We start from the raw sequence: 27,843 nt of genomic DNA, 5'->3' as shown, positions 1-27,843 counted from the left end.
ACTAGCTCCCTACAATCTTACACACAGTACGCGTCAAAATGAGAGACGGGGTTTTGTGTGGTAGTCGTTCCGTTGACCGTAACCTGCTTCCCATCCTGCTGGAGACCACCGCCAGGGATGTACACCCTGTCACCAACCGCAGCGGCCTGGGTTCCGTGGCGAGGAGTCTTCATAGGCTGCAGTTCTGTCCACTGCTGCGTCTCGACGTCGTAGACCTCGGTCTGGTTGAAGACGCCAGTAACAGAGTCCACATTCCCCTCGCCACCAAAAGCGTAGAACTTGCCGCCCACCGCACCCCCATTCAGACCCCCACGGGCTGTCGGCATGTGTCCGAGACCTGTCTGCCAGCCGGAAGTCATGTTGCTCAAATCAAGGGAGAAGACAGTATTTCGGTGATTCAGCTGGCCATAGCGTCTTCCGCCGACGACGTAGAACGTATCACCGATCACCGCGCCGGAGGAGTGCTGGCGGCTTTCTGGTAACTCGGCCGCGGCCATCGGGAGTCTTTGCCAGCTGCTGGAGGTGGTGTTGAAAGCGATCACACTGTTGACGGCATCTTGGTAGCCTGTCATGAGCACAGTCATGCCTCCAGCGAGAATGATCAAGTCATCGTAAACCCCGACAACAGAGCTGCCCTTCTCGGTGCCGTTGAGCATTGGAGAAATCTCACTCCAGACGTCGGTAGCAACATCGTAGACGTAAGAAGCCTTCGAAGCCACCCAGTTCATTGTCAAGCCCGGGGTGGTGGGTCCTACCACTAGCCCACCCAGAAGATAGACCTTCTCATCTACTGCTGCGATGTTGGGGTGGTTGACTTTGTAAGGTGCCGGCGATGCAGTTCGCCAGGTGTCGGAGGCGAGGTCGTATAGCTGGAAAAGGTCGGTTGTTTCGGTGCCGTTACTCGTAGGAACAATTCCGCCGAGAATGGCAATGGTTGCGTTGCCGATAGCGGTCGTTCCGTGTTCCTGACGAGCCGACGGGATGGGGGCTAGATTCACCCACTGTCCAGACTCGCATAATGGTTTAGCCGCTGCGACACTGGCCATTAAAACGACGACATTCTCAAGAACTCGGCGATACATGTTGGTGGTTGCAACTTGCAAGTAGAGAAAAGTTAAAGAGTGTTGGTGAAAAGGAGCGTGATTGTATTCTCAAAACTGGCACTGCTGTCTCATTGAAAAAGAAGAGCGCAGTATCAAGATTTGTTCCTCATTTTTATACCACGAATATTTCCTTTCTACAGTCCAGAGATCTGCAGAGCACTCACGAACATGAGTCCATCTGCTCAATGCAACCGAGAAGGTTTACTGTCCCATTGATTTCATCGTGACCCATCGCCTATAGTCGAACTCCAAGTTTCAACCTTTCGTTTGCCAGGAGATTGACCGGGGAATGAAGTGTCGATCTTCTCCTTACTTCGGCGGTGACTCCGCCTACCATGTCGCTACACACAATTCCAGCAGCGGTTCATCCATCTAGCATCTTAAAGAAACTATGAGTGATTAGATTATCTACCTGCCTAAAGTGTAAGGGACGCTACTGTAGGGCGAGGCAAGCTCTCTTTACCCGAAACCAATTAATCACGATACTGGCCAAATACGATGAGGATTGTAGCGTGCCACCCGTGACGCGTCATGTCTCCTGACCGTGTGTGAACAAAGATACCATCCCCCGGCCCTTCAAGCCTCGGTACTGGTAGTTAGATGGGTCCATTCGGCTGCTACCGTCCCTTTTCATGCTCGTCACTGGATCTTTGTGGATCTATCCTTCGGATGGCAGCTAAAAGCGTGTGGGTAGAATAAACATAAGCGTTGATACATGGCATTGGGAATGGGGTCCTGAGGGTATGCTTTCAGGTGTGTCGTTCACGGTCCATGAACGATGAGATGGCCCCCACAGACATACATATGACAGTGGGCTCAAACGGAACTGCTTTCCCGAATGAATCAGCGAGTAGAGGCTAGGATTTTAGCATGACGCAAAGCAGACTCCGGGCGGCGTACCTAGGCATACAAGGCGATTTTTTAGCACAAAGAAGCTCACGTCTCTGTCATGCCTGGACCGGCTACAGTATCTAAGACTGACAGACTGTACTTTCAGTACAGATGAACGGCATTTCATGAAGCCGTATTTTGGCGTGGCGATGCTTGAAAGCTGAACGGCGACCTTCCACGGACCAACAGGGGCACCGACGATCCTCTCCTTCGGCGGAGAATGGCTCGGATCCGACAAAAATGGGTAGTACCCAGACCCGCGTGGAGGGCCGACTCCATCACGGCTAAGGGTGACTGCAAAGAAAAAGCTTAGCTTCAATAAGAATTTTTCCAACTCCGCCGACGGTACGCGGTACGCGGCTAGAGACTGTACGGGATTACAAGGGTCTCTACAGGATACGCTAAAATTAGTCAACCTTAGTCAGTTGTCGACCGAGGCTTGAGCTGTTTAATGTTATCAGATCGAAACCTGGACCCGCATGTTCTCCACGCCGCTCATATCCATGCTGCTGGCGGAATGAGGGTTGCGGAGTGGGGCCGAAGTGACGGACTTGATCTTATCCCACGTATCACCAAAACGACTGTCTGGACTAGGGATGCGTCTCGGTGATATCGGTCGGGATGGCTTCTCTGTGGTTCCTTGAAGCTCTGAGTCGGAGGAAGATAGGCTTACGTGGAGGTAATGCGAGAAGGAATGGAGAAAAGTAGACGAAAATATTCAGCCATGAGTGTGACTGGAAAGGGGGCCAAGCATATAAAATGTTGAATGAAAACCTCAGACATTAGAATTGTTGTACCACCCTCACGCCACTCTTCTCTCTTGGAACCATTGTCCTTCGTTGCAAAAACCATGGCTTCTTCCTCTACCAAGCTTCTGCTGCTCGGCTCTCTGGCTGCTTTGGCCACGGCGGCTTCGTTGCCTGCCTCCAATTCGAGCCTAACCAGAGGTGCTGTGAAGGAATTCCCGGAGTGTACCTCTCTGCATGAGAGAAAGTCTTGGTATGTCACAGCGCTCTTTGCATGGCAACTTCCTGGCTAACACAGATATAAGGACCGCCATGACCGATGTCGAGAAAAAGGCTTACATCGACGCTGAGCTTTGTCTCCAGAACAAAGCCCCTAAGCTGGGCGTAGAGGGCTCTCAGAATCTTTGGGATGATCTGATGTACGCCCACATTTACCAGGCCAACGTCATCCACAATGATGGCCCCTTTTTGCCCTGGCACAGACTTTACAGTACGTAATCCCATATTTTGGGAAGAATTCTCTGACCAACACCACTGCAGTGCGTGTTCACGAGGTCTACCTTCAGACTGAGTGTGGCTACGAGGGAGGCCAACCGTACTGGAACGAGCTCGAGGACGCCGAAGCTGGCTTTCTGAACCAGTCTACCGTCTTCGATGCGGAGACCGGATTCGGAAGCTTCAAGAACGGCGAAAATGGCTGCGTTGCCGACGGGCCTTTCGTCAACCTGACGATGCACCTGAACCAGACGAGCAACAACGCCAACTTATGCCTCACCCGCGACTTGGACCAGGACAGCTTCTACCAGGCCAACAGCACCTACGTCAACGAGTGCATGGCGATCGACACCTACGTGGACTCTTGGAACTGCTGGGGCACCGCCCCTCATCTTGCCGGCCACATGGGCGTCGGCGGCACCGTAAGTCCCACTCGACAGCACTCTGCTCATCACACCAGCAGAAACTGACTTTTTGAATTGTAGATGTTGGACGTTGTTTCCAGCCCCGGTGACCCGCTCTTCTTCCTTCACCACACGAACCTCGACCGTCTCTGGTGGGAGTGGCAGTCCGTCAACTTGACTGCGCGTCTCAACGAGATTGGCGGACCCGTCGTCGCTTCCGATGCATTCCTGGAGATGTCCAACCTTGAATATCCCGGTGCTGACCTCCTTGATTACAACGGCGAGAACGGCGGCAACGTGACCACCATGGCGCACAACCTTTGGACCGCGGGCCTGCTGCCCAACATCACCATTGCGGATCTCATGGATGTTCGTGGTCCCATCAGCTGCGCCATCTATGTCTAGACGCAGCAGTGAGTGCTTCTGAAACAATCAGTTGATCCCTCGGGTCGACTTAGACGAGAATTGACGATAGTACGAGGCCGGATTGTATGGGAACAAGTACCGAGAATCTACCATTTCCGCTGTAATTGTCGTGATCTTGGTAATTTTGGATTCTTGGGGCAATTCGATGTCCATGTACATAGTTCAACACTGTAACAAATTCAACTTCACTTTTGGTGAGGAAAACTTCTATACTCCTTAAAGCTAGTGTGATCTATGTTGTTTTTTGGCAGAACCCAGGCTACATGATGAGTGGCTCTGATGTTGAAAATTAGGCAGCAGTGGCACGCTACCGTTTCAACTAGCGGCATCCATCCACCTCCTACTTCTTATCAAGATCCAAGATTCCATCTCAATACATCTGAGGTGAAATTTTACTGTTCTCATTTTTGAGCTTTTCACATATCAACATGGAGCAATCTGCTGTGCGGTCTGGAGTGACTTCTCCGCGTCGGACCAGACAGAGGGCCAAGTTGGCAGCAGCGGCAGCATCCTCAAGCAACGCAGGGAGCGAGACGAGGCTTTTTATCTCAGCGACAGAAGAAACTTCAAGGTCAGGAAGCTCTGTTACTCGTACGCTTCCCGGTAACCTCGGCAGCGGCCTCAAACCCAAAGATCTTTCAAAGAAAGACCTCCGCCTTCTCCTAAAAAAGCGCCGGCTGTTGCTAGAGAACCAGATCGTGATTCCGGAAGACATACAGATGAAGGGGTTGTCGTCTTCAGTGACTGCAACTCTCGTTTTCGCTCAAGAGGAAGCCGGTACCGCAGTCTGCATCTCCCCGGACGGCGTCCTCCTCACGTGCTCTCACTGCATAGCCGAAACCGCCGACGACTTTGATGCGACGCAGAGCCACTGGCTCCTCTTTGCCTCTGGCCGCGTAGTGGAAGCAAAGCCTCTGGAATGGGATGCCAAACGCGACCTGGCTCTCTTGAAAATCGTAGCGGCCCAGGAACCCCCATCAACCTCATCCGCATCTCCGACAACCAGTGAATTCCCCTTCATCACAACGGCCGTCTCCACTCCACCTCTAAAGTCCCGGCTCATATGCGTTGGACATCCAGGAAGTGAAGATTTTGAAGCTTCAGAGCCGGGCGTCGAGACGGGATACGACGTCCTTCACCTTAGCACCGGGACTTATAGGGGCTGCGCTGAGGGTCAGGATGTGCAGGATAATTCAGTGATTGGGGCATTGATGCATACCTGCTGGACGTATTGGGGACATTCAGGGGCTCCTCTCATCGACAGAAAGTCTGGGAAGTTGATTGGTCTGCATTCCTCGTGGGACGATGAGACGGGCATGCGGACGGGCGTTGCGTTGGAAGCTATTCAGGGGTTCTTGGCAGAGAACCAAAAACATCTGGACAAAAGTCTCGAAAGAGACTGATTCGGGAATCATTGTTTAGTCCCAAATTCAGTCTCGACTTTGCTCGAAAGCTGAAGGCGACCCACTTCTTCCATTTGTTGTCTTCCAGAGGAAAGAGCGCAGGTGAGAGGGAAGCGACACTCCTGCCTCAGACGAACGACGTTAACCTCCCACCCACCCCTCCTACCTGTTATCAACAGTCTGCCCTCGCACCTTTCATCTGGCCCAAAGACTGAGAGGAAAACTTCTTCCCGTTTTCAAAATTTCTTACCCTCTCCACCACAACCCATATCAAACTCAACAACCAGGACAAGGGCCTCCATCTATCCCAACACCAACGCGCGCCAAAGTTCCAAATACCTTCGTTATCCCAGAATCGTTCATCACTATTTCTCTCACAGCAAGACAATACAGCCATTGTTCTTCGCCCAGTCTGAAGGAGATCCAGCGTGAATTGCTGTTTGAAAACCCAGCGCGCGCCTCTCACGACGTCCACGCTCAAAGACCAACGCGTAAGTCATCAAAGCCGTCCTGACAAACACATTGCGAGCGCGTAACTGATAGACATAGTTGCGCACTCGTACTCCTCCACGTCTGGGCTTCAAACATCTGCCTACCCGGCCAACCGCTACGATGGCTCCCATCCCTCTCCCCACATCCCATGTGGCTCCTCTCTCTGTCGAACCCTCCCACAAGTCAACCCCTCTCCTCGAAGCCTGGGTCCTATCCGACTCTAGCGCAATCGCAAACATCGGCAAGGGCTTCCTCATCGGATCACTCATCGGCTTCATCATAGCCTGTGCTCTCTGCTTCTGGTATCCCTGCATTCACTTCTACTACGCCCTACCCGGCGAAGACTACCACAGCTTCCACATGCCCGACTATCGCAACTTTCGCCTGCGCCTCCGGCCCCGCGGTGGCTTCCGCGACTTCGCCCGCCGCAGGGTGCGTCTCTTCTTCCTGGGCCGCGAGGAGCGGACCATCGGCTCGCGCACCGACGACGAGGAAATTGTTGACCTCGAAGCCGGTAACAATATCCCCCTTCAGCAGGGCGTGAACCAAGGCCTGCGCTCCGAGTCTACCGCCCAGCAGAACGACCGACCGGTGTTCCAGGGATTGTTCATGTTCAACCACCCGACCATCCCCGAGCCCATCTCTCCCCAGACCAGCGCCACTCCAGAGATCACCATCACCCCTCCTCCTCCCGTCGTTGCCGCCCGCCCCCGCGACATCGCCTATGAGAACGCCCAGAACGCCCGCGTGCGCCAGCAGACCATCGACAGCATCACCTGCCCCCGCGAGCGCGCCCTCCAGCAGGAGTTCGAGAGCAACCTCCGCGAGATCGAGCGCCGCACCGAACAGTCCCCGGCCACGATGCCGCCCATCGGCCCCAACGGCCACTTCACGCCTCGCCATAGCATGGACGCCATCCATCCTCAGCAGAGCGAGGAGGAGACCAGCGGCGGCGCCCCCTTCTGGGGTTGGCTCCGCTTCCCCCGCGTCCGCTCTGAGTGAACCCTGCCCGGAAGAGGCCACAAGAACGACGGCGAGTGAGAATGCATGCGATCATATGATTTACGAGATCAACGACGAGACGACGCCCCACCTCAAGGGTACGATACCGACGGCAAGAAAGCACAGGATGAAAATCGGGGATGGAAAGGATTGGATGGAGACTTGGGGTCCGGATGGCGGGGATATGGGACCAACATTGCGTGTAGGAATAGAGGAAACCCCACATCCAGACGAAGGAGACGACGCATTTTGTTCTTGGGACAAGACGAGAGATGGATACAAAGGCCACGGATCTGGGATTGCCGCGCAAAAAGCTGCAGGAATCAAGCAGTATCATGTCAGATAAAAACTCGATACTCGAGAAAGTTTGCTTTTCCTAGGACACTCACCTGCTTCGTCGAGGTGCCCAAACTTCTCTATCTCCGCACATTACATTATCGGCAGGAGCCAAGAACAATAAAAAGGGGGACATGTACTTTCCAAAAACAGAAAGAAATCTGTTTAAAACCTAATAAACCGTCCAACTCGAGCAAGCACCCCGGGAAAAACTCCGCGTGCTTCGTTTGACAATCGAGTGCTGAAAAGGGTATCTAAATCCATACATCTTGCCGCCAATCTAATAAGGTAAGGAACGACAACTCGTACCAAAACAAAACCAAAAAAACCTTTCGTGACGAAGACTTGCGTCTGAGACGGCAAAGTACTTAGAGCTGAGCAATAAAAATAATAAGAAAGCCAATACTGATGTCCGTATCCCATACTCATCATCACCCAAAGTTTTCCAAACGAGAAGTTGCTGTTTTCCGACGAAGACGCGTCGTGCCCTTTTGCCAAAGTGCAATTTTTGAACCCCGCTTTTGCTTTTTTGTCTTCCGTTGCCCAATTTTGTGTAGTGTATATCGTCATCCCTCCTTGGGGGGGGTCATCAATACTTTTGTAGCCCTGTCTGGGTTCAGGGGTATGACGGCGCGCCGTTCGTGCCGTCCATGACGTTAAAGTTATCCATGGCCATGTACTCAAGGAGGTCGAGGCCTCCGACGTTGACGCCCTCGGCCGTCATGGCCACGGCGGTGTTGTCCATGTTCTGGAAAAAGGCAGGGCCCGTGGGCAGGTACCACATCTCGTTGCTGGGGTTGCTCCAGTCTGTCGAGTCGAAGAGGTTGTCCATGCCGGTCGTGGAGCCTGCTGTGTTGTTGGTGTTGTTCGTATTCGTGTTGTTGCTGGTGTTTTCGGGGTGAGGCGCCGGTGTGGAGGGACCCAGAACAGAGGCGGCGCCAGACGGGTAGGGAAAGTTGCCTGTGGTGAGGTCGAAGGGTGTTGCGGATATGGCATTCGGGTCTTCTGCTTGTCTATTAGTCAATGAAGTCAACTGGGAAGCGTGCCAATTCTTACCGTGCGGGTTGAGTCCATTCCGTAGTTTCGTTGCGTGGTTGGACCAAGTCTGGCCATTGACACCGTTAGCCACCTGCCCATCCGCAGCGCCGGTACCATCAGTGATGCCATGGGGATCCGGGCTTCTTCCATCCGCGGATGCATGACCTAGAGTAGGCGCCTGGATGAACCGGTTGCGAAGACGACGGGTTAAAGACTCGAGCAAGTCGGCAAAGCGAATGCCTAAATGGACATCGTCGACGACGCAGTTGCGGAGAGCTTCGACGGTCTGGTCCATCAAATCAATACTCATCTTGACATCCGACCGCGGCGCACCGAGGGCAAAGGTCTTGAGCAAGAACATGGCGCCGCTGATGATGCGGAAGTACGTCCGCACGGGAGCGTGCTTGAGGTACTCTCCTGGGAGAAGCCCCTCCACCACGGTTCTGAGAAGGTTGCGACTACCGCTGATGACTTCTTTGATGTATTCCTGGTCAGTCGCACCAAAGCCACCCAATTGGCCCAGAGGCAGCTTTCCAAAGTAGTTCTGAGTCTGAGGCGAGAGTTGCGCGGCGCTCCCTGCGTTATGATTGCCGTGCGCGCCGTGTCCGGCGTGCGCAGTATTTCCAGCATTATTGGTGCACCGCTCAACGACTGCCTGCAAAGACAGCGAGTTGACATAGATGCGTACATACTCGTACTCGATGGTTAGGATGTGTCTGATGTACGGCGGCAGCCTGTACCGCTCAAACTCCTTCCACCAATCCTGCAGGAGAGGCTGGAAATCCTTCAGAAGCTCGGTATACTTGCCGCTCTGGATGATGTCGGTCGTGTGCTTCCTTGACCTGAAGAACTTTTCATTGCCGATGTGCATGGCATTGCTGATACCGGCCCAGCAGTGGATGATCTGATCGTCAAGCTCCAGGTCCGGAATGTAGTTGAAGGCATTGGACAGGGAGGACGGGTTGGTACCGGGTGTTGTGCCTTCAGTCGATGTCGGCCGTCGACGGGTCACGGCGGGATCGCTCTTGCGGAGGACCTCTGGAACCATGCTCGTCCAGCCGAGGCGGCCGGCCAATTGAGTCAAGTAGATCAACAGCAGCCGCTTAATGCGGTTTGCGCGCTGCCTATAGGTTTCCTCCTCATATTCAGGGCGGGTGATTGCGCCGTCACGAAGCAGCTCATCAATGTCGTCAAACACTCCGAGCTCATATGCGAGACCCATCGCGGTGCTGAGAAGCATCCAGCACATTCTGTCACTCCTCCACGCAGGTTCGAGCCAGCTGTCAAGCCTCCGGCCGCCAATATTGGCCGAAGGCCGCTGGTTTCCGTTCTCATCGGTGCTGATCAAATCACTACCCTCATATGATGGGAGCATGAGCTCGTCGATGGCCTCGGCAGGAGGAAAGTGGAGCGCGCGGGGGTGCCACTCCGTCAAGATCATAAGAGATTCGACAGTTCCCAGCGTCCGTAGACTTCCCTTCCTCATTCCACGCCAAGGTGCCGTGCTGCTGGTTTGATCCTCTATGACGGATGAAGCTCCAGCCATCGCCGCCGTAAATCCACCGCCGAAAGCCTCCTGGCCCCAAAGACACCTCTCAATCATCCCTCGCAGATAGGTCCAGAGCTGTTCATGGATTGCATGAGACCGGCAATGTCCACCAGTTCCCGGGATCTTTCGATATCTCGACGAAATGGTAAGCAGGGTGATTGTGAGAATCGGCTCCTCCGTGAGAAGAGTAAGATGCGACGCAGGGTTTCGGAATGTCGGCGGCGAGATGGGTGTCAGCGGGGAAAGATATTCGTAATAGCTGCTGTGGTCAGTACCATGTCACGTCTTAGGTAACATGGGGACGTACTAGTCAATGTAATCAATGGCCTCCTGCGCAGAGAACCAGCCAGCCCTGACGAATCTAAACCTTCCCCAAGCCTTGATGGCATCTTGGTATCCAGGTTCCCCAGAGAGATCCCGCTTCGTCAGCTCGGGATCGATGATTGGTGGCTCCGGCTTGTTCGACACAGAGGGACGGCCGGCGCTCGCAGGCTTCATGGTCGCGCCCGGGGTCACAATCATGGGCTGCGGGGGCAAGGCCGGTATAGATGCGACACTCTCGTGGCGCTTGTGGTTCGTCACAGGGCTGTGAGCCGGGAGAGGGTAAGCAGCCGCGTCTTGGGACTGGCGGAGCTGGACTGACCTATCCGTGGCCGCCTTATACAGCAGGTCCAAAGCATCGTGGGGTCCGTATACACCGGGGCGCATGAGGTCCTGGGCCTCCGCGTTCTCGAGATGGGCGTTGGGCTCGTCCTCGAAGGTGCCAAACTCTGCGCGGCGCGTGCTATCGGCCTGGCTGACGGTGCTCGGGGTCACAGCGCCGCGCGAACCGGAGGGGATACCGGGGTCGGTCGGTCGACGGAGGGGTTGGTTTCGGCCGATGGAACCGCCGGGGGTCAAGGGAACTTCGCTATAGAGTCGGCGGTCGATGGCGACAGGGGGACTGTCTTCGACGTGGAGACGCTTACGGCCATTGCGGATGGTGTATTCGTCGATGTCTTCAGGTTCGTCGGCACCATCTTCCGTCTTGCGCTTTCGTCGGGTCGCGCTGAAGTAGCATTCTTTGCTCTCGCGTCGGCATCGCACGCAAGGCGGATCGTGGGGGTTGTCGACGCTTCCCAAGTCGCAACGGACCTTTCTACGGCGACACGGGATACAGGCCTGGTAAACGCGTTTGTGTTGGGGTGCAGCAGGCTGGGAGGCAGCGGTTGCTGTCGGCGCGGATGGGGCAGCAGCGGCGGCGTTTGTTGAAGGAGCAGAAGATACAGTCGGGCTCAGGCTGGATGCTGTCTGGGCTGGGTATTGGGCCATGATGGGCCGAACAGCGGTGCTGCACTCGTGGGTCGATGGCACGACTGGATTGTCTGCTTGAGGATTGACTCGGTCGGTTTGCAACGGGATTATGGAGGGGGGAATAAACACTGAAGCGGCTTGGGGTGGGAAGCCGCAAAAAAACGGCGGGCCCTGGGTTTTGTCGGCAACCTTTGGCTGGGAGGTGGGACCTCTGCGACCTCAACGTCGGCCTGTGACTGGTGCTTTGCCTTAGCTCTCAGAAAGTGGGTGCGGGGTTGGCAAGGTGGAAAATACGTACAGATGTAGGGTACTTTGCAGGCCCGGTATCCGTACTGGAAAAGAAGGTTCCTTGAAGCTCTCCTCCCAGCTAAAATAAGCTGGGCAGGTGGAATTCTCGGCGTTGATTGCTAACCTACCTGATAAGGCAGCCGGTACGTACCGTCAGGCCCTCTGCCTTACCTTAAACACCGACACCGACGGGAGACGGGGACACCACAGACTCTCGACATCGAGAGGTGGTAAGCTGCGATCCCTCGTCTGGTATTCGCGGAGACGATTTCCCAAACACGGGGCGTATGGGTACTCGTGCGCTGCACCTCACGCACTGCTGGGACAAGATCCCGCAACGAGAGCGAGGGTGATGATTGAGGTTTGTTGGACTTCAGAGGCCCCCCAAGAACCCCCAGGGATGTTTGCCCGGCTGGCTGCTGACTCCGTGGGCGACTTGTTGCTTGGGGTTTGATTCAGGGTAAGACAACACGGTATCGAAAAGATAACGGCCGTCGTCAACGAAGGCGGAATAAGTAACGTTTTCTGCGCTCTGATTGGTGGACGCCGAGGATACCCAATTCAAAGATTGGCAATAAATGGCAGGTGTAACAACAAACGGGCAGAAGACCACGGGAGAAATCAAAGGCGCAATCGACAGATTACGATGCAATTGAGATGTAGGAAGAGAGATTTGCATCACCAGACACCAACGGCTTGGCTGATAGCCCCGGGGGTTGACGATGCATTGGCCACAGCAGCTGGGGAACACACGATACACGCAACAGCCTCTAACGTTCAATTCAATACATAATGGCTTACCGTCTAGACGACGCGTTATGTAAAAGGTTCCCCAAAGTACCCGGGCCCTTGTGTGCGGCATCGTATTCCTGCCTTCCCGATCTTGCCTGGCTGGCGCCCGTTTCCCCCGCCTCAAGGACCAACCCCAGCGGCACCGTAACACGACGCCCGGCGCCGCGCCAAAGAGGTAGGTCGGGTTCCAGACTCTAGTCCTTCTCGTCTCGGCCCCCTCGGTGTAAGGTAAGGCAAAGGTGAGGTCACCTGGATCACTTGCCATGCGCAAAGCAAAGGCAAGGTATGGTAACAAACTGCATACGAATGGAATATTGATATAGAGTAGTTAGGAAGGAATCGGAAACCACAAAAGGTATGGTAACAAAGCAAACTTGCCCAGCCATCCGCCGCCCGCCCCGCCTCAGATCGGAGAACCTGGAGTAACAAACCTGGAGAGAAATCCTGGGGATTTGGAGAAGCCCAGGGGAGCCCGGGCCAACCGGCAAACAGTACACCCAGCGTACAGATGGCATACCTCACATACAATTACGAATCACCTGCACTCCTAACATAAATTCCGTCCTCTTGAGGCACCTGAGAAACTCAAAACCCCCAATCCCTTCAAGTTGCGCCCATCCTCCTGTTCGCTCTGGATGCTCCGGGTGCTCTGGCCGCCATCCCTGCATCGCACCAGTGCGAGTTTCTGCTGTGTTGTCAACCCGCCCAAGCTTCACCCCGCGCCGCCACCTGCGGCAGCTCGAGGTCACGTTGACCACTGGGCGCAGCTGGTCACGTTCACCGTCCAAAAGAGATCCGAGCTTTGGATGCTGCCTTTTACTTTACCTGCCAGTCCTCTTAGTGCCGACAAGTCGTTGCAGATCTGAAAATGCCTAGCTCGTCCCAAATCGAACCCCCGTATCGGAGATCTGGGCAATGACACATGGGACTTGGGATATTGCCAAGATAGTGACCGACGTAGCCCCAAAGAAAGATGAATATTCTGCCCTTCATCTCTACACTCGAGCTGGTTACGGGGCGAATGAAACTCCATGCAGGTACCGGCAAGCCGTTTTATCTGCCCCGTGGTTTGCTCCCGGAACGCCAGCTTGTCTCTCGGCGCCAAAGGAGACTCTGGTGACGACACATTGACGTCCTCACTCTAGGATGTATATAATAGATCGTGGCTGACCACTAACTTCTCGAATGGCCTTGCTGATTTACTTCTTGAATATGCAATTGCATCATGTCATTATAGGGACAGCTCAGCTTTGCTGGACAAGACATGTCAGCCTCCGACAGGCCATGTCAATGTTCAACGACGAGTCAGAGTACGATGGTTGTAGTCCTTAGCTGACAATGAGACGTCAGTGCAACTAACACGGGGAGGGCTCACAACAAGCACCAAGATCGCAGGTAAAGCCATTTGATAGCTAGATGTACAGATAACCTACAATAAGCACCCTTCCCTATTGGGCCGGCTCATTGCCTTATGCTTGCTAACCCCTGTTTCTGAACTCCTGATAACCTCTGCCTAGAGACATCTTGCAATGCCGCCCCGTGTATGAGCCATCGACACAATCGCAAGTCGCTCACTTTGAGACAGTTGAAGTAGCCAAGCTTATTATCAACTGCGTCACCGTACCTAGGCCTTCTTTGCCTTGGCGGCCGTGTCAGTCTGCTCCACCTCCGTAGGTAAAGGTGCAGGAGGAGCATCGCGGGCGATCTCCGGAGACTCAGTTTTTTCTTCAATGGGTCCGGGCTCTTCCTCGAGCGTCCCATCTAACGTCGTGGGCTTGAAGTCCCCATTGTCAATGGACGCCGGATCATGTCCGCGTCCACTGTTGCTCGCCGACACGCCAATGGCAGGCGTTCCACCATCCGCAATCTTCTTCTTCGTCTCTGAAACGATCTTCTCGGCCTCGCTGACCTTGGCCGCAGTCGTCGGAGGTCGCTCCACGCCAATGGAGCTTTCCTTGTCGTTTTGGCTCTCTAACAGCGCAGCCTTGTCCAAACGTACAATCATACAAGACAAATTATCGGTACTAAAACGATTCAACGCATGGTCGACCAGAAGCTTCGAAGCCTCAACCGGGTCCTCTATATTGCGAACGAGATCAACCGCTTCTTGGTCAGAGCAAACATCCCAAAGCTATTGGTGCGTCAGTAATGTCCAGAAAGCATGGCGTTAAGGAGGAACTTACTCCATCACATGCTATTATGATAAACTCGTCACTCTCAGGCTGAATAACGGTCTCGGTTGTGTACGGGTGCCCGGTGACAAGATCCTTCATATAGGTGTCGCCAAGGGCTCTCGTGACAGCCAGCACGCCATTGACGCGGTTGTTGAGTATCAGACCGCCAGCGTTAGCTATACGTTTACCCTCATTCTCATCACTACCCTTGTGATCGTATGACAAACGCAAGGCTTTGCCAGAGCGGCAGAGGATGATGCGCGCGTCTCCGACGTTGGCCGTGTAAAGAACGCGCTGGCGGCTAGCTGAGCTCTTCAACTTGGCGTGTGCAGCCTCCGGGCTGTTTGCAGAGGCGGCCTTATCGCCGGTGGGCTCCTCTGAGTTTGACTTGACAGCCTTGGTGGCCGCTGCGGTGGCCGGCGCAATGGCCTGAGAACCAGTCGCAGATCGATCACTTGGTACTCTGTCCTCCCAACGCAACACAGCGACAGCAGCGGTGCATCCACTGTTCTTAAGAGGGAGCTTTTCCAACTGCGCATCGACTGAAGTGAAGGTTTGGTCGAGTAGCTCTGGGATGGGGCCGTTGGGGTTCTTCCGGATGGTGTCTTCCAAGATGATGTGCAACTTCTTTCCACACCAGTCTGCCGCAAAAGTTCCCGCGTGACCATCGAAGATGGCAAAGTATCCGTTATCCGTCTCGACCATGTCCTGAGAAGCATCCTTGTCATCGGCAGCATCACTCTTTTTACTGTCGAGAACAGGAGCCGGGGTGTAGAGGAAGTTGTACAGGAAAGCGTGGGTATCCTCCATCGTCCGGCGGCACTTCTTGTTCCTATCTTCCCAAACGCCGACACGGAAGGTGGAGCGCGGTCCGGGAATAGACTCTCCGGCCGAGTTGTTGTGCTGACCCTGGGGGACGACGAGTGCGGGGTCCTGCTTGCCCAGCTTCTGCAAAGGAGTCTGCGCGCTCACATCCGAGTTGGATCGGCCAACCTGAGAGAAATTCAATGTGTTCTTGGCGTGAGCCAGCAGACCGGCAGCCTTGCTCGAGACGCCGCTAGCCCGGCGTTTCTTATCGGCGGCTCCATCGGTCTGACGTCCCGGGGGACTGCTGTTACCACTCCTCTTGTCTCCGCTAACAACCTGATCGGTAGCCTTGGGCTGAGCCTTCTCGGAGTCGGGCGAGGGCGACTTGCGATCTTCCTTGGAGTCGCTCTCCGCCTTGGGCGCTGAACTTGAGCCGCCGCCGAACATTCTAGTCAGCAGACCACTCCCCTGGTTGGAGAGGCTGCGACGCTTGCTTCCTGCCAGTTTAAAAAGCCTTAAAAGGATTCAAGGGTACCGTCCCGGGCGCGCGATCAGTTGAGTACAATAGGATGGCAGGGAGTTTGTACGTTCGTCGTCGGTGTATATTGTCGCCGGGAAAAGCGTCGTGAGGCCAGGATATCTGCGAGAGGGACAGGCGGTGTTAGCTTTAGAGTTGTGAGCAAGCAATGTTCGTCGGATTCATGGAGGGGCAAAGTGGTCCGAGGCCGACCGGGAGCTAGGAAGTAAGTCGGGTCCGAGCTAGATGCAGATGAAGCGTCGGGTAGGAGAAGCAAGTGAAGAGCAATGTAGAGGAGCTAGATCTTTAAGCAGCAAAGCGATATCGCCACACAAGCGCCGGCTGGCCGCAATGGAGTGGGATATCAAGACAGAAGATGGGACGGGGTAGGGCTGCGAAAGGCTTCTTGAAGAGTGCGCGCAAAAGGACGATGCGGGATAGAGAGGCGGGAACATGCAGAATGCCAATGTCAGGAGCGTGATGTCTCTGTGTATAGATGGTGCTCCAGGGTTGATAGGTGACGTAGGCTCATTGATATTCGGAAGGGGGGGGGGGGATCAAGATGGGAAGCACCAGTACTCACAAAAGTGACGTACCCACCGAGACGGAAGAGCGGGAGGACGTCGTTGGTAGGTGGTAGAAGAGCGAGAAAGAGACGGCTCGGGGGAGATCTGGAGGCGCAGTTTGCCAGCGGGATGGCAAAGGCTGCGATGTCGTCTGGGAGAAGAGCGGGTTGGTCAGGTTTGAAGTGAGATGAGGTGAAGGGAAGTTCGGAGACAAGGTTGTGGTGAGGCAGCAGATGCGGATGCGAATGTTGCGGCGCTGGGCTGGGCCGGACTTGGGCGGGCGCTGCGTTACGCTGTGGCTCTCCGCAGTGGGCAGCAGTGGCAGAGGAGGGGGAGGGGATGTTTGGTTGGAGGGGAAAGGGCCAGGAAGAGCGACGTGGACCGGGTAAGGTACGAATATCCGTACCTAGGTACCTTACCACCTTACGCAGGTGTGGTCGTGGACGTCCACCTGAGAAAGAGAAAGGCGGGAACCACGATTCGCAGGGTCGCTTTATTAGCGGCGCTTACCTTGACTCCGTTACGGGGAGGGGCCCTTCCAATCCCTGCGACTTAACACCTGGATTGCTGGACCGACTGCTGGGTCGTTGTCGGGGTCAAAGGTGTTTCTGCAATGCGCTGCTGAGATACCTTTACGCTCTGTCGTGGATTCGACCCAAACGAAGGGGCTTAGGCGGGCGGCATCTGAATCTCGGCCAAGAAACGTACGGGCACACGGGGGCGTTTAAACTGTCGTGGAGTGTCTGATGTCCGGTACGCGGTTTGGGACTCCCGGGACGAGGAAGGGAACCTTGGAGGGGGAATGGATGGGATGAGATGGATTAAGAGAAACCACACTAGCCCGTCCGCCCTTTCTTCTGCCCTCGCGTCTTTCCTTCTTTTTGCTTAGGTAAAACCAGTGGAAGACCACCCGTGGACTGGACCTGCCCTGACGCCCTGACGGGTCTGGAAGGGAAGCGCGAGATGGCCGAGTGACCTCACTCTGAGACCCAATGCTGCAAACCTGCTAGTCGAGCTGGGCCTTTCCTATGCCGATCACCAGCCCCAGAGTCCCGGGCCCGATCTCTTTCTTTCTCACGATGGAGGCTACCGGCCGCTACCCAACGTTTCTTTTTGTTGTTGCCCATCATGGACCCGCCAAAGAGCTTGAGGTTGAAAAGTCGGCGAACCTAGGTATTCTACGACGAACGCATGGATGGGTTTCTCACATTGCATGAACCGTTCAAGAACACCTCCAACTCGATTTCCCCTTCTGGCACCGCCCGTCAGTCGGGATCCTGCCGTGTAAGAGACTCAAAGCACCTTCCTACGCCGAACCGGATTTCCTTGCCTGCTCCCACGAACCCGTCGCTTTCATCCATTGCTGCTAAGGCCACGATGAGGCCCCTCTTGTGAAGTTTAGATTGGGTTGCTAAGCAGCTTGGGCCTTGTCTGCCTCTAGGCTGACAGAGTGGTGTTGAGTTTTTGGTCAAAGGAAAACTAAATTAGCACGTTTACCCAATAGCCGCCCACAGCGTCGGTTACTAAGGCAAGGGACAGCTGCAGTGGAGGCTATTCCCATGACACCGCATACGCTCTTCAGCACATCGCCTTTCGCGTCGTCTGCTGGACGTCTTTACTCAGCTCCCACGGCAGTGTTGGCATGACAGCTCAGCTTCGGAACCCTGGACAGGAGCGGGGAAGGTTCAGGTACGTTAGGCAGGTACCCTACCTTACCTTGCCCTGTTGTTGATATTCTTGCCATTTTTACCCTCACGGACGCCAGCAAACAACCTGCCCGAGAATTCGGGGTCCAAGTTGGGGTCCGGTTCGCTGGGTTGGGCTGGGCTGAGAGATCCGACAAAAGAAGCCAGGCCCACTTTTGCGAAAGCGACAGCGTCATGCTGACTCGGGGGAATTCTGCCGACATGGCATTCTGCAAATCGTGTCTGTTGTCTGTTCATCATGTGTGCCTGGACCATCTGGCTTGGTGTCCACTTGGGATTTGTTTATTGTCGTGGCATCCAACTGCCACCGGATGCCCTTGAGGTCCCCGGCATAAACTTTCAGCGTGGATGGCTCCAGTGTCACACATCACGGAGAGGAGGCACGATGACAGAGTATCTTCGATTATGGCAGATCTACTTCAAAATAGTAGGTAGTGAGTGCGGTGGCAACGCATGTCCACCCCAGGCAGAACTGCATGGTGTGGTCTAATCCCCAAAGCAGCAGCTCGGTTTACTCGCCCCGATGGCAGGTATTCGTGGGAAACGCAGTCATCTTGGCGGGGCACCTGAATTGCTGTGGACAAATGACGCAATGTTCCGATGCAACCTGCCGAATGCCAGCGCAGAGCGTGCCCACCGACACAATTTCATGGTTGCTGCATGAAAAAAGAGACGCCGCTTAATGGAAAAGAAAATAAGTGCGCCTCCCCTTATCCTAGGGACTCCGTACCGTATGTGACAAAACAAACTAGCTGCCCAGGATCCCTCATCGTCCGTCGTTGCTGTCCGCAAAATATCGTGACCGCTTCATTGATTGTTACTATGGCTACCGCCTGAGGCTGTCGAGACGGGCCTGGAGGTCGTCGTCGCCGGGATCCGCACCTCCACCTCCTCCGCCGACTGCTTGAGCAATCCTGCTCTCCGGCACCGCCGCGGTTTGCATCCCGGACGGTGTTTCGCCGAGCTGCAAGGGCCGTTGTTAGCCTACCGTAGTCCGTCCCGAAGTCGGCATCCATGCTTACCGCTGATGTCAAGTCAACCCCGATCTCTTCCAGAACTTGCTCCACAACCTCCTCGCCCTCCTCCTCGGCGCCGACGTCCATGGCATCATCAATGGCGTCGTCCATCATCTCCTGTCTTTGGTCCATGATGTCGTTCTCGCGCTCAAATTCCATGGCGATGCGCTGGAGGGCGGGGAGGTTCATCGATCGGTTCATGCTGCCCAGGGCCACGGTTGCGCCCTTCATGGCTTGCATCATCTGCTCGTTGGTGCGATAGGTCTGTCGCGAGTTTACAGTCAGTCAATCGTCCTGAGAAGCCCATCTGGGTATCGTACCTGCAGCCTAAGCGAGATCTTTTGCAGCTGGCTGCGCATTCCATAGAACTTCTCGATGTACCTGTTGATGGCATCCATCAGCACTCTTGTCAATTGTCAAGTTGATGCGTAACCGACCTCCTTGTGCGGACAAGATCCTTCGCCTGGATCTTGCAAGCACCCATCTGTCCCTTCTGAGCGCTTTGCTTGATCTGGGTGATCAACTGCTTTTCTTGCTTCTCAAGCTTGACTCGAATCTGGTCCAGCTCGCGGATAGCCTTGTCCAGCATGCGTTGGTTCTTGCGCAGACGCTCCGCGGGCGTCATGCGCTTGCCGAACATGTACTCCAGAATCTGTTGTCGCACGATTAGCACCTGGGCCGTGGCGGGGAAGAGGCACACGACATACGTTCATGGTGGAGGTTGGGAACCGTTTCAGCCAAACGAAGAGTAACTGTGTCGAAGGTGCACCTACGCAGCCGTCCGATAGACGATGGATCGGTCGCTTGTTTCGTTTGGAGGTTGTCGTCGGGAAAGTTGATAGAGATTCAGGTTGCCTGGCAGGCACTCACGTAACGGGCAACGGAACGAGGTCAAGTCAGAGGCAGGTAAGGCAGGTACGTACAATAGCTTGGCACGGCGTAACGTAGGCGAGCCCATGTGCCAGCCTTCCAGGGATTCCAAGAAACATGGGCGATTACGCTGTGACAGGCGCCCAGCCAGTCCAAGGGCGCCACACAGGTGCCCGCGTTCTGGAGAGGCCGTTGATTAGATAAGGCTGTTTTTGTCGGCCGCGGTATTTTCCCGGGTGGCTCGACTGGACTGGACGTGACGGGACGGAACAAGAACTCGAGCCAATGGGTGGTGCGCCGCGACCAACAGGGTGGAGGAAATTTGCCGCTCCGCCCAAAATCATGCGCTGGGAATTCTTCGTTGGTGACGAGCTTCCCTAAAAACAATTCGCGGGTGGTAAAACTTCCACCGCCACTTCCCACACATACTCGATCCTTTCCACCCCTCACATATACCACGCCCTCGACCATGCTCTTACCACCCTCAACCGACCGAAAATGAGCCAAGATTATTTCTCGAAGAAGGGCAAGGCCCCGATGGACCAAGAGGTCGACAGAGACGATTCCGACAGCACGCCGCAGCATCCGTCATCCGGCAGACATCACTACATGACTGTAGGCTCTGGCTCCACTTCTGTCCACGCCGCCCAACTCCAAAACCTCCTCGACAACGATTCCGGCTATGGAGGCAGCATCGCTAATGGCGAGGCTCTGTCCGCCGCGGACCGTCATATCCCAACTGCCGCCAATGGTCACCTTTCTGAAGCTGACCGCCGTTCTCAGGCCGGTGCCATTCACCAGCTGTGGTATAACGCCCACCGGGTGACACTCGGCCGCTCGATCAATAAGGTTATCGAGCTGTTGAAGGAGCTGCAGGAGATGAACGTCTCATGGCCCGCACATTACCCCTCCGTCACCCGGGCGGAGAAGTCTTCTCGGCCGGCCATGGGCCACGCATTCTCGACTGCCGGCGACGTCCATGGATCTGCTTCCTCGGTTCCCACTTCTCCGAGGTCGCCTCCCTCAATTCGACGATCTCTGACCTCGGTCGAAAGCGCTGAATCGAGCCGGGCACAGGACAGGCGGCCCGCGGAGGAACCCCGCCTCGTTACACCGCAGATCGCCCAAGATTTCTCGGTTTTGAAGCTGGATCTGAAGTTGGGGTCTCTTCACCAAGCGGAGCTCGTGCATTCTCTGGAGAAGGGCTCCATTGCCTCGCTCTTGGACGGCAAGATCAGCTCGAGCATTCGACACCTCCTCAACCTACGCGAACGAATCGAAGATACGTCAAGTAAGGTCCTGGTCACGGGAGATCTCAACGCTGGAAAGTCAACATTTTGCAACGCACTTCTGCGGAGGAAGATTTTGCCCGAGGACCAGCAGCCGTGCACAGCCATCTTTTGCGAGGTATTGGACGCTAGGGAGAACGGCGGTCTCGAGGAGGTTCATGCTGTCCATAAGGATGCGACGTACGATCGACACGACGAGAGCTCATACGACGTCTACAAATTGTCACAGTTGGAGGACATTGTCATCGAGAACGACAAGTACACTCAGTGCAAGGTCTACGTCAAGGATGCGCGGACTATTGACGAGTCGCTGCTCAACAACGGCGTGGTGGATATTGCGCTGATCGATGCTCCTGGACTGAACTCGGACACAACCAAGACAACCGCTGTTTTTGCCCGGCAGGAGGAGATTGACGTCGTCGTGTTCGTGGTTTCTGCAGCAAACCACTTCACGATGACTGCCAAGGAGTTCATCTGGGCCGCCGCCGCAGAGAAGGCGTATCTCTTCATTGTGGTGAATGGCTACGACAATATCAGAGACAAGAATAGGTGCCAGAAGATGATTCTGGACCAGGTCCACGGACTCAGCCCGAGGACGCACAAGGAGTCTTCGGAACTGGTTCACTTTGTGTCCAGTAACGCTGTGCCTACAGCTGGTCCCTCCGGGAGTGGAGGCGGGGGCGGAGGCGGTGATGACCCCGGCGACGACCCCAAGGGTAAGGGCAAGGATCTTGACAAGATCCGCGACTTTGAGAATTTGGAACAGTCGCTTCGCAGATTCGTTCTGGAGAAGCGTGCCAGGTCGAAGCTGGCACCTGCGAAGACGTACTTGCTGAACATTCTGAACGATGTCAACGTTTTGGCGAACGTCAACACGGAGGTCGCCCAGTCTGAGCTGGACCGTGTTACCAACGAACTCAGAGAGCTCGAGCCTCAGCTGGAGTCCAGCAGGAAGGCAAAGGCCCAGGTTGGCGACCAGATTGAGAAAATCACCGAGGACACATGCAAGGCCGTCTACGACTACACGAGGTTGACGCTCAACTCTGCTATTGAACATTCTGGGGACAACAGCCACGGTGTTCCGTACCGGGGCCTGTTCAGCGCCTTCGACTATGCCGAAGAACTGAAGGATGCCATGATGTCCTACATCCAGGAGGCCGTCGCCCACTGCGAGGAGCACGCCAAAGCCAAGACTGTCGGCGGCGTCAATGCCATCAAGCAGCTTGGTATCATGCACCTGGGCGATGACTACCAAAACCTGGTTTTCCGCCCCGACGTCATGTTCAAGCGGAAGAGAGACTCCATGGCGCGCCAGGTCGATGTACCGACGGAGCTATTGGACTTTGTCGACTGGAACACCATCATTCAGAAGCAGGAGAAGGTCGCAGGTACCGGCATGGCCCTCACCATTGCAGGAGCGTTGGTTCCTCGCATGATTGGCGGCAACGGATGGTTGGACCACGCCTTGAGTGCGGCGAAGATCCTCGGCAACGACAACTTGCGAAAGCTCATCATCCCGGGCATCATCGCAGCTGGTAAGTTGACACGATATTTGAACACCCACAGACGGACAGCTAACAAGTCTAATAGCCTTCGCCGCCGCGTACTACATCCTCAACCAAATTCCCAACTCCCTGCCCCATCGTCTTGCGACCAAGATCGCTGCTCAGCTGGAGGCCGTGGACTACGTCCACAGCAACTCCAACCGTATTTCGTCCTCGGTCCGTAAGGTCTTGCGCTACCCCGCCGACAACCTCCGCGTCGGTCTCGAGCAGTCCGTCAAGGATCTCGGGCAGCGCCGCGAGGAGACTCTGAAGGTGCGACAGGAGAGCGAGGTTGCGCTCAAGTACTTTGGCAACCTCTACCGCAACAGCGGGCAGCAGAGAGCAGTGGTGCAGGGCGTCGACCTCGACGCTCCTCCCCCGGGCGCTGCTGCGGCTGGCCTTCACTGAAAACGATTCGTTGAAATCTCTCAACTCATCCCTTGATTGTGGCTCGATACCTAACGACAGCATGGAACGGCGTTCATATTTTCGGTGGTTGATGAACTGGGGCTCTCCTCGATCGAACCCCCCCTACCCAGGGGGTTCTTGTACGCACCTATACCTGACTTATTCCCCCTTTTGTGTTTTGATGAAATCGGTGTGTTGGAGAGTGGATGGAGCTGATGGGCAAAAGATATATCACATACGTAGAGGCCTGAGAAAAGAAAAAAAATCCGACCCTAATCCGCTCAATCATCATGTTGAAAGCCTGAGTTTATATCACCTGTTTGACGCTTGTATTGAGCCTCACCACCAACATCATACATTCGTGTCCAGGCCCACCTCCCTTTCGGCCGCGAAGCCGAACGTGGTTCACAGGAAACGTCCGAAGCACAGGACGACAGTTCCGAGAGCGAGGTTGCGAACAGCGCCCAGCCAGGCCCGAGCTCAAGGACGCAATCTCGGAGAGAGCCCAGGGCTTACGTATCCCGTTAGCTACCGAGAGCCGGACTGGACGGACCCCATCGACCGGAGGAGGGAAGCTCACATTAGCGCGGGTCCGGGCCCCTCCCCGCCCCCTATCTGTCTTGCCTCTCGCTTCGGTCTCTCTCTCTCGTTCTCCTACTCACGTCTCTGCGAATCTTTCCTAGCTCGGCGTGCGATGTCCTCAGATTCGCAGCCCAATCTTTCGAAACATTTGAAGGCGGTTTCCACCGTCAGTGTGGGTGTCACATCTAGTGATACTGGGAGTGTTCTAGATAATCCCGCTTTCCCGGTGTGGGTTCCTGTCGATTTTGATTGATTTGATGGGGCACGCCGGCGCCCCGCCCGTTGAAGAATTTAGATGAACCTCTTTCTCTTTTGTCTTCCATCTATTTGCCGCATGCCTGCTCGTAGGGTTTTTCGGGGGAGTTTCTGATTATGCAAGTAATATGCTGCGGATAAGCCGCGCTAGGTTTTATGATGGGACCTTGTGGTGGTGACATGTTGTGTTCCTTGTTTCCTGTGTGTGTTGCTTGTTTCTACCGTCTGGAGATGTTGGTGGCGGCAAGCTTCCTGGACTTCTTGGACATGGAGGTCCGCTTGGACCTCCTTCTTCCTCTCTTCGTTCTTTGCGTGAACAGAAGGAATCTGAATAACTCTTTTTTGGAGGTTGAGCTTCCTGATATGCGGCTACTGCAAGCTGCACGAAGGGAACAAGGGAAGGCCCGATTTAGTGGGTTTTTGTATGCAATGCATGCAAGCTGCAGAACACTTTATCTGAGCTCTTGCTTGTGGAAACATGCGGTTGGGATTGGGACGACCTTCCTGCTCAGGCCGTTTGATACAAGCACTGCATTACTTGCTTTCCGGCCGAAGAACAGGCTTCAGTTCCTGACGGGCGACCGACCGTACAAGGCATACTGCGATGCCGATCCGTATATGACTAGGGGGGGATTGCACTGCAGCAAACATCAGATCCAACCCAAGACATTGTTCGAGACACGCGATGTCCGTCTACCGGTTTCTGGGCTGTGGGGAAAGATGCTAGCTAGTATTGGGATTGAACGAATTATTTCGGAAGGGCAATCTGGGCTAGGGAGATCGGTGGACACGGAGCACGTGCGGGCTATGGATAGTGTATTTTACGAAGCGTGGCATTTTTGTCTTTTTGATTTGTTTGGCGGAGTTCAGAACGGCCTTGCCTGGATATCATTCGTGTTGGTATGAAAGAGGAGACGGCCGACAGATGAGGGGTCAAAGCGTCGGGGAGGGGAGGATGGGTGGTGTGAGAGGAGGGAGGGAAACAATGATTGCGGGCAGAGGATTCAGGTTTTTTTGGCGCTGCGCGGTCATTACGATGATTAAGGAGAACGACGCTTCATCCTGAACTGACGTGACGCCTTGTGTTGGTTCTTAGGCATGAGGATGATGACAAGAGTTTAGTTAGGTGGCGGTTGGTTGGTTGGTTGGTTGTGGCTTTCCTGTCAAACACCGTCCCCCTCCACGGACGGAACCGGCAGGGTGGTATTCGTTCATGACGACGATGACCAACATCACCACCACCACCCTGTCAATGTCAAGCAAACTCAGAGTTTCTGGCAAAAAGAAGAAAAAAAGTTCAAGGGTCGATAGTTCCCGGGTTCCCACGCAACGGGAGCGACACGGAGATCAGCCCGCTGGGATGAACTCTGCCAATCCCCTATTTTTGTGATGTCCTGCGGGGTGCTATTTCTGACATGAGTTCTGGTCTTGCACTGCGATTTTCCTTGGGGAAGTTCAATCTTAAGTAATGCGTGTAAACGACGAACAATCTCCTGCGCGCGCCCAACGGGGATTGCAAGAGAGGTAGAAAGAGTCATGCACCTGGCGACGAATTGTCATTAATGCGATTGAAAGTCGAATCGTCGATTGGGCTCCTGGTTCTAGCAAGACCCGGGCTGGATGATGGCAGCAGAAACCCATTCGTCGCATGTTGGTGGGAGGATGCGTCGAAAGCAGTTTCATTAAGCACTTCTTTTAATATAGACGGCGACGTTATTATTGTCTTTGCCCCCATTGAAAGGCAGGCAGGCCGGGACTCCGGCGCGTGCAGGATTGGGACGTTTCAAGCTTTCCCGTCCCCCTGGATCGTTTTGCCAGGTTGTGCCCGTCAACCCGTCACCGACGAGTTGTGTTGCCTTTTGCTCCCTGACTCTCGCGGCCTCTCGAAGATGGGATTCCACTGACAAATGGCGTCGTCGAATGTGCCCTTTGAGGCATGGTAGCGTCTCGCAAGCCTTTTCGTTAGCGGGAACGGTGGCGTTGCCAACGGGAAAGGGGGCAGACGGGTGGCATGCAGGAGAGGAGAATGCTGCTGGAGCTAAGAAGAAACGGCTTCGTCCATCGGTCGTGGTCTTTTTCGAGCTTGCATCTCTGAATGGCCGGTTCAGGATGGAATTGGATGTTCTTAGGAGGAGAAGACTGGAAGTAGTGCACCGGAGTCTGGCCCCATGGAAGGCGAGGTGCCCCGTGCTCTTTTCCTACCTGCCCTGGGCTACCTTACAGGCCAGGGCAGGTACCTATGGGATGATGGTCCGTCCTCCGGGGAGGTGCAGCGCAGTAAGGTACGAATAGGTAGGTAGGCAGGCACTTGCAGGTAGAAAGCACCGTCCACCATCCACTACGGCCCCCGGCGGAGGACGGTTGACGAGCTCAGGAATGATTACAAGCCAATAGCGACCCTCCACTGGCCTCGCCTCCGGGGGCGCCACCCTTGAATTGCTCTCCCTAACCCCCGAAAGGGAGAAGACCCAGGGGGGAGCGGGCAGCAAGAGGACCACCCGCCGAGGACCAACACGGCGAGGTGGGCGTCGATGGGCGGACATGAAATTGGAGAGTGACATTTTGCCGTCTTTTTCGTCTCCCTCAGTGTCACTCACCACTAATCCTTAATCGCTAACTGTGCGCGTTGCTACCTTGCCGTGTTGGAGCTATCCCAACCTGTGTCCGTTGACAGCTCTTTTTCCCCGTCGCTCTTTCTCTCTTTTTTTTCCTCTCCTGCCACTGCCCAACTCTGCGTCGCGAGGTACAGCAGCAGCCACCTCATTCCCTCGTCTCATCCTGTCTGCGTTGGACAACGCCCCCTTGACATTACTACATTGACGTACCTTACCTCACCATACCGTCCTTCTTTATTCTCTTCTCTCCCCTTCGTTTTGGGCCCTTGATGGCTCTCTTCCCCCCTCAGAGTACCTTTTGCCTAGTTTAGTCGCTGACGGATCCAATTTCTTCTTTACTCTTTGCTTCCTTAGTGCTCTGTCGCAGCCCTGTCTGTCATTGGAGCCGTAATTTACCATTCACTTCTCTCTTCTCTTCCTACCCATCTTACCTGGGCCTAGCTGTGTACATCCAATTGTGTTATCCGCTCTCCAGCAGCACTATTCATAGCTGCGCGGATAGACAGACAGATACATACACTAGCCGTCTGGAGGATATCTCGTTCTATCCCTCCCGTTCTCTTCTCTGTCCAGCACAGCACAGCACCCGCAGCACGCGCTCCAACCCTGCGTGCGTGCGTGCCATCTGCGCAACGCAGGTCCATCACATCCCCATCCCGCGCGTCAACCGCACTCTTCCTGCCACACCCCCCGAGGTCCGGCATTGACAAACACGACCAGCCTCTCCCACACCCAGCACGGCATTCCAGCTAGACCGGTCCAAGATCAGACCCCCCTTCCCTCCAAGTCGGATTCGGCCTCCACACCGGCTCTCTGTCTGTCTGCCGCAACCCTCCCCTACCCCCCGAAAAAAAGAGACCGACCAAATCCCTCTTCCCAACCCCTCGTCGCCAAAAAAGAAACGACCAGGCCAGGACCACACAAACACCTCTCTGTGTCTTCACATTTTGTGCTTCACAGAGCTCAGGTTTGTGCCCATGTGCGGCTCGCCCATGCTCCTTGGCCTGTCCTACATGTTGCCGCCGCCTTTGCCGCTGCTTCTGCCGCGCCTGCAATCGCCCTCCTTCTTAGCCTTACCCCTGAAAATCGCAACCGCCATCGGTCAGGTCTGCCTTTGCTAAGCGACGACGACCCCCTTCCGAACCACTTTTTTGTTCTTCCTCCCAGCAGAGAAGTCCAGAATCCAGAATCCACACCCCGAGCTCGCCCTGCGTTGCGCTGCGCTCTCGTCCCCTG

The 27,843-nt window shown here is 55.1% G+C and overlaps 7 protein-coding genes across 7 annotated transcripts; 3 read left to right on the top strand and 4 right to left on the bottom strand.

Moving 5' to 3' along the window:
- Positions 1-17: 17 nt before the first annotated feature.
- terF-1 (Kelch-like protein terF) lies at positions 18-1,082 on the bottom strand (the record flags this gene model as incomplete). Its single annotated transcript, XM_032029010.1, has 1 exon — positions 18-1,082. The coding sequence occupies one exon, from the start codon at positions 1,080-1,082 to the stop codon at positions 18-20; it is 1,065 nt and encodes a 354-aa protein (XP_031891462.1).
- A 1,762-nt stretch (positions 1,083-2,844) lies between these two features.
- ivoB-3 (N-acetyl-6-hydroxytryptophan oxidase ivoB) lies at positions 2,845-4,044 on the top strand (the record flags this gene model as incomplete). The annotated part of the gene is made up of 4 exons (XM_032029009.1): positions 2,845-2,993; positions 3,046-3,230; positions 3,281-3,657; positions 3,721-4,044. The coding sequence occupies 4 exons, from the start codon at positions 2,845-2,847 to the stop codon at positions 4,042-4,044; spliced, it is 1,035 nt and encodes a 344-aa protein (XP_031891466.1).
- A 449-nt stretch (positions 4,045-4,493) lies between these two features.
- CGGC5_v001981 (uncharacterized protein) lies at positions 4,494-6,962 on the top strand (the record flags this gene model as incomplete). The annotated part of the gene is made up of 3 exons (XM_032029007.2): positions 4,494-5,261; positions 5,921-5,959; positions 6,018-6,962. 3 exons carry the CDS (start codon positions 4,494-4,496, stop codon positions 6,960-6,962), a joined length of 1,752 nt encoding a protein of 583 aa, XP_031891465.2.
- A 952-nt stretch (positions 6,963-7,914) lies between these two features.
- CGGC5_v001980 (Transcriptional activator ARO80) lies at positions 7,915-11,196 on the bottom strand (the record flags this gene model as incomplete). The annotated part of the gene is made up of 4 exons (XM_032029006.1): positions 7,915-8,303; positions 8,355-10,144; positions 10,193-10,471; positions 10,529-11,196. 4 exons carry the CDS (start codon positions 11,194-11,196, stop codon positions 7,915-7,917), a joined length of 3,126 nt encoding a protein of 1,041 aa, XP_031891642.1.
- Positions 11,197-13,882: 2,686 nt separating this feature from the next.
- CGGC5_v001979 (Protein phosphatase 2C-like protein 1) lies at positions 13,883-17,449 on the bottom strand (the record flags this gene model as incomplete). The annotated part of the gene is made up of 6 exons (XM_032029004.1): positions 13,883-14,389; positions 14,442-15,720; positions 15,775-15,879; positions 16,340-16,473; positions 16,833-16,867; positions 17,401-17,449. 6 exons carry the CDS (start codon positions 17,447-17,449, stop codon positions 13,883-13,885), a joined length of 2,109 nt encoding a protein of 702 aa, XP_031891232.1.
- Positions 17,450-18,854: 1,405 nt separating this feature from the next.
- DID4 (DOA4-independent degradation protein 4) lies at positions 18,855-19,757 on the bottom strand (the record flags this gene model as incomplete). The annotated part of the gene is made up of 5 exons (XM_032029003.1): positions 18,855-18,992; positions 19,051-19,308; positions 19,365-19,425; positions 19,482-19,696; positions 19,752-19,757. The coding sequence occupies 5 exons, from the start codon at positions 19,755-19,757 to the stop codon at positions 18,855-18,857; spliced, it is 678 nt and encodes a 225-aa protein (XP_031891231.1).
- Positions 19,758-20,412: 655 nt separating this feature from the next.
- fzo1 (Transmembrane GTPase fzo1) lies at positions 20,413-23,155 on the top strand (the record flags this gene model as incomplete). The annotated part of the gene is made up of 3 exons (XM_066150909.1): positions 20,413-20,529; positions 20,698-22,738; positions 22,794-23,155. The coding sequence occupies 3 exons, from the start codon at positions 20,413-20,415 to the stop codon at positions 23,153-23,155; spliced, it is 2,520 nt and encodes an 839-aa protein (XP_066009923.1).
- Positions 23,156-27,843: the final 4,688 nt, after the last annotated feature.

The sequence above is a fragment of the Colletotrichum fructicola genome (genome assembly GCF_000319635.2).
Source record: "Colletotrichum fructicola Nara gc5 chromosome Unknown KSG_Nara_v1_contig01, whole genome shotgun sequence".
Lineage (NCBI taxonomy): Eukaryota > Fungi > Ascomycota > Sordariomycetes > Glomerellales > Glomerellaceae > Colletotrichum > Colletotrichum fructicola.
Note: the sequence above shows the minus strand (reverse complement) of the source record. Positions and strands in the feature narration are given on the sequence as shown.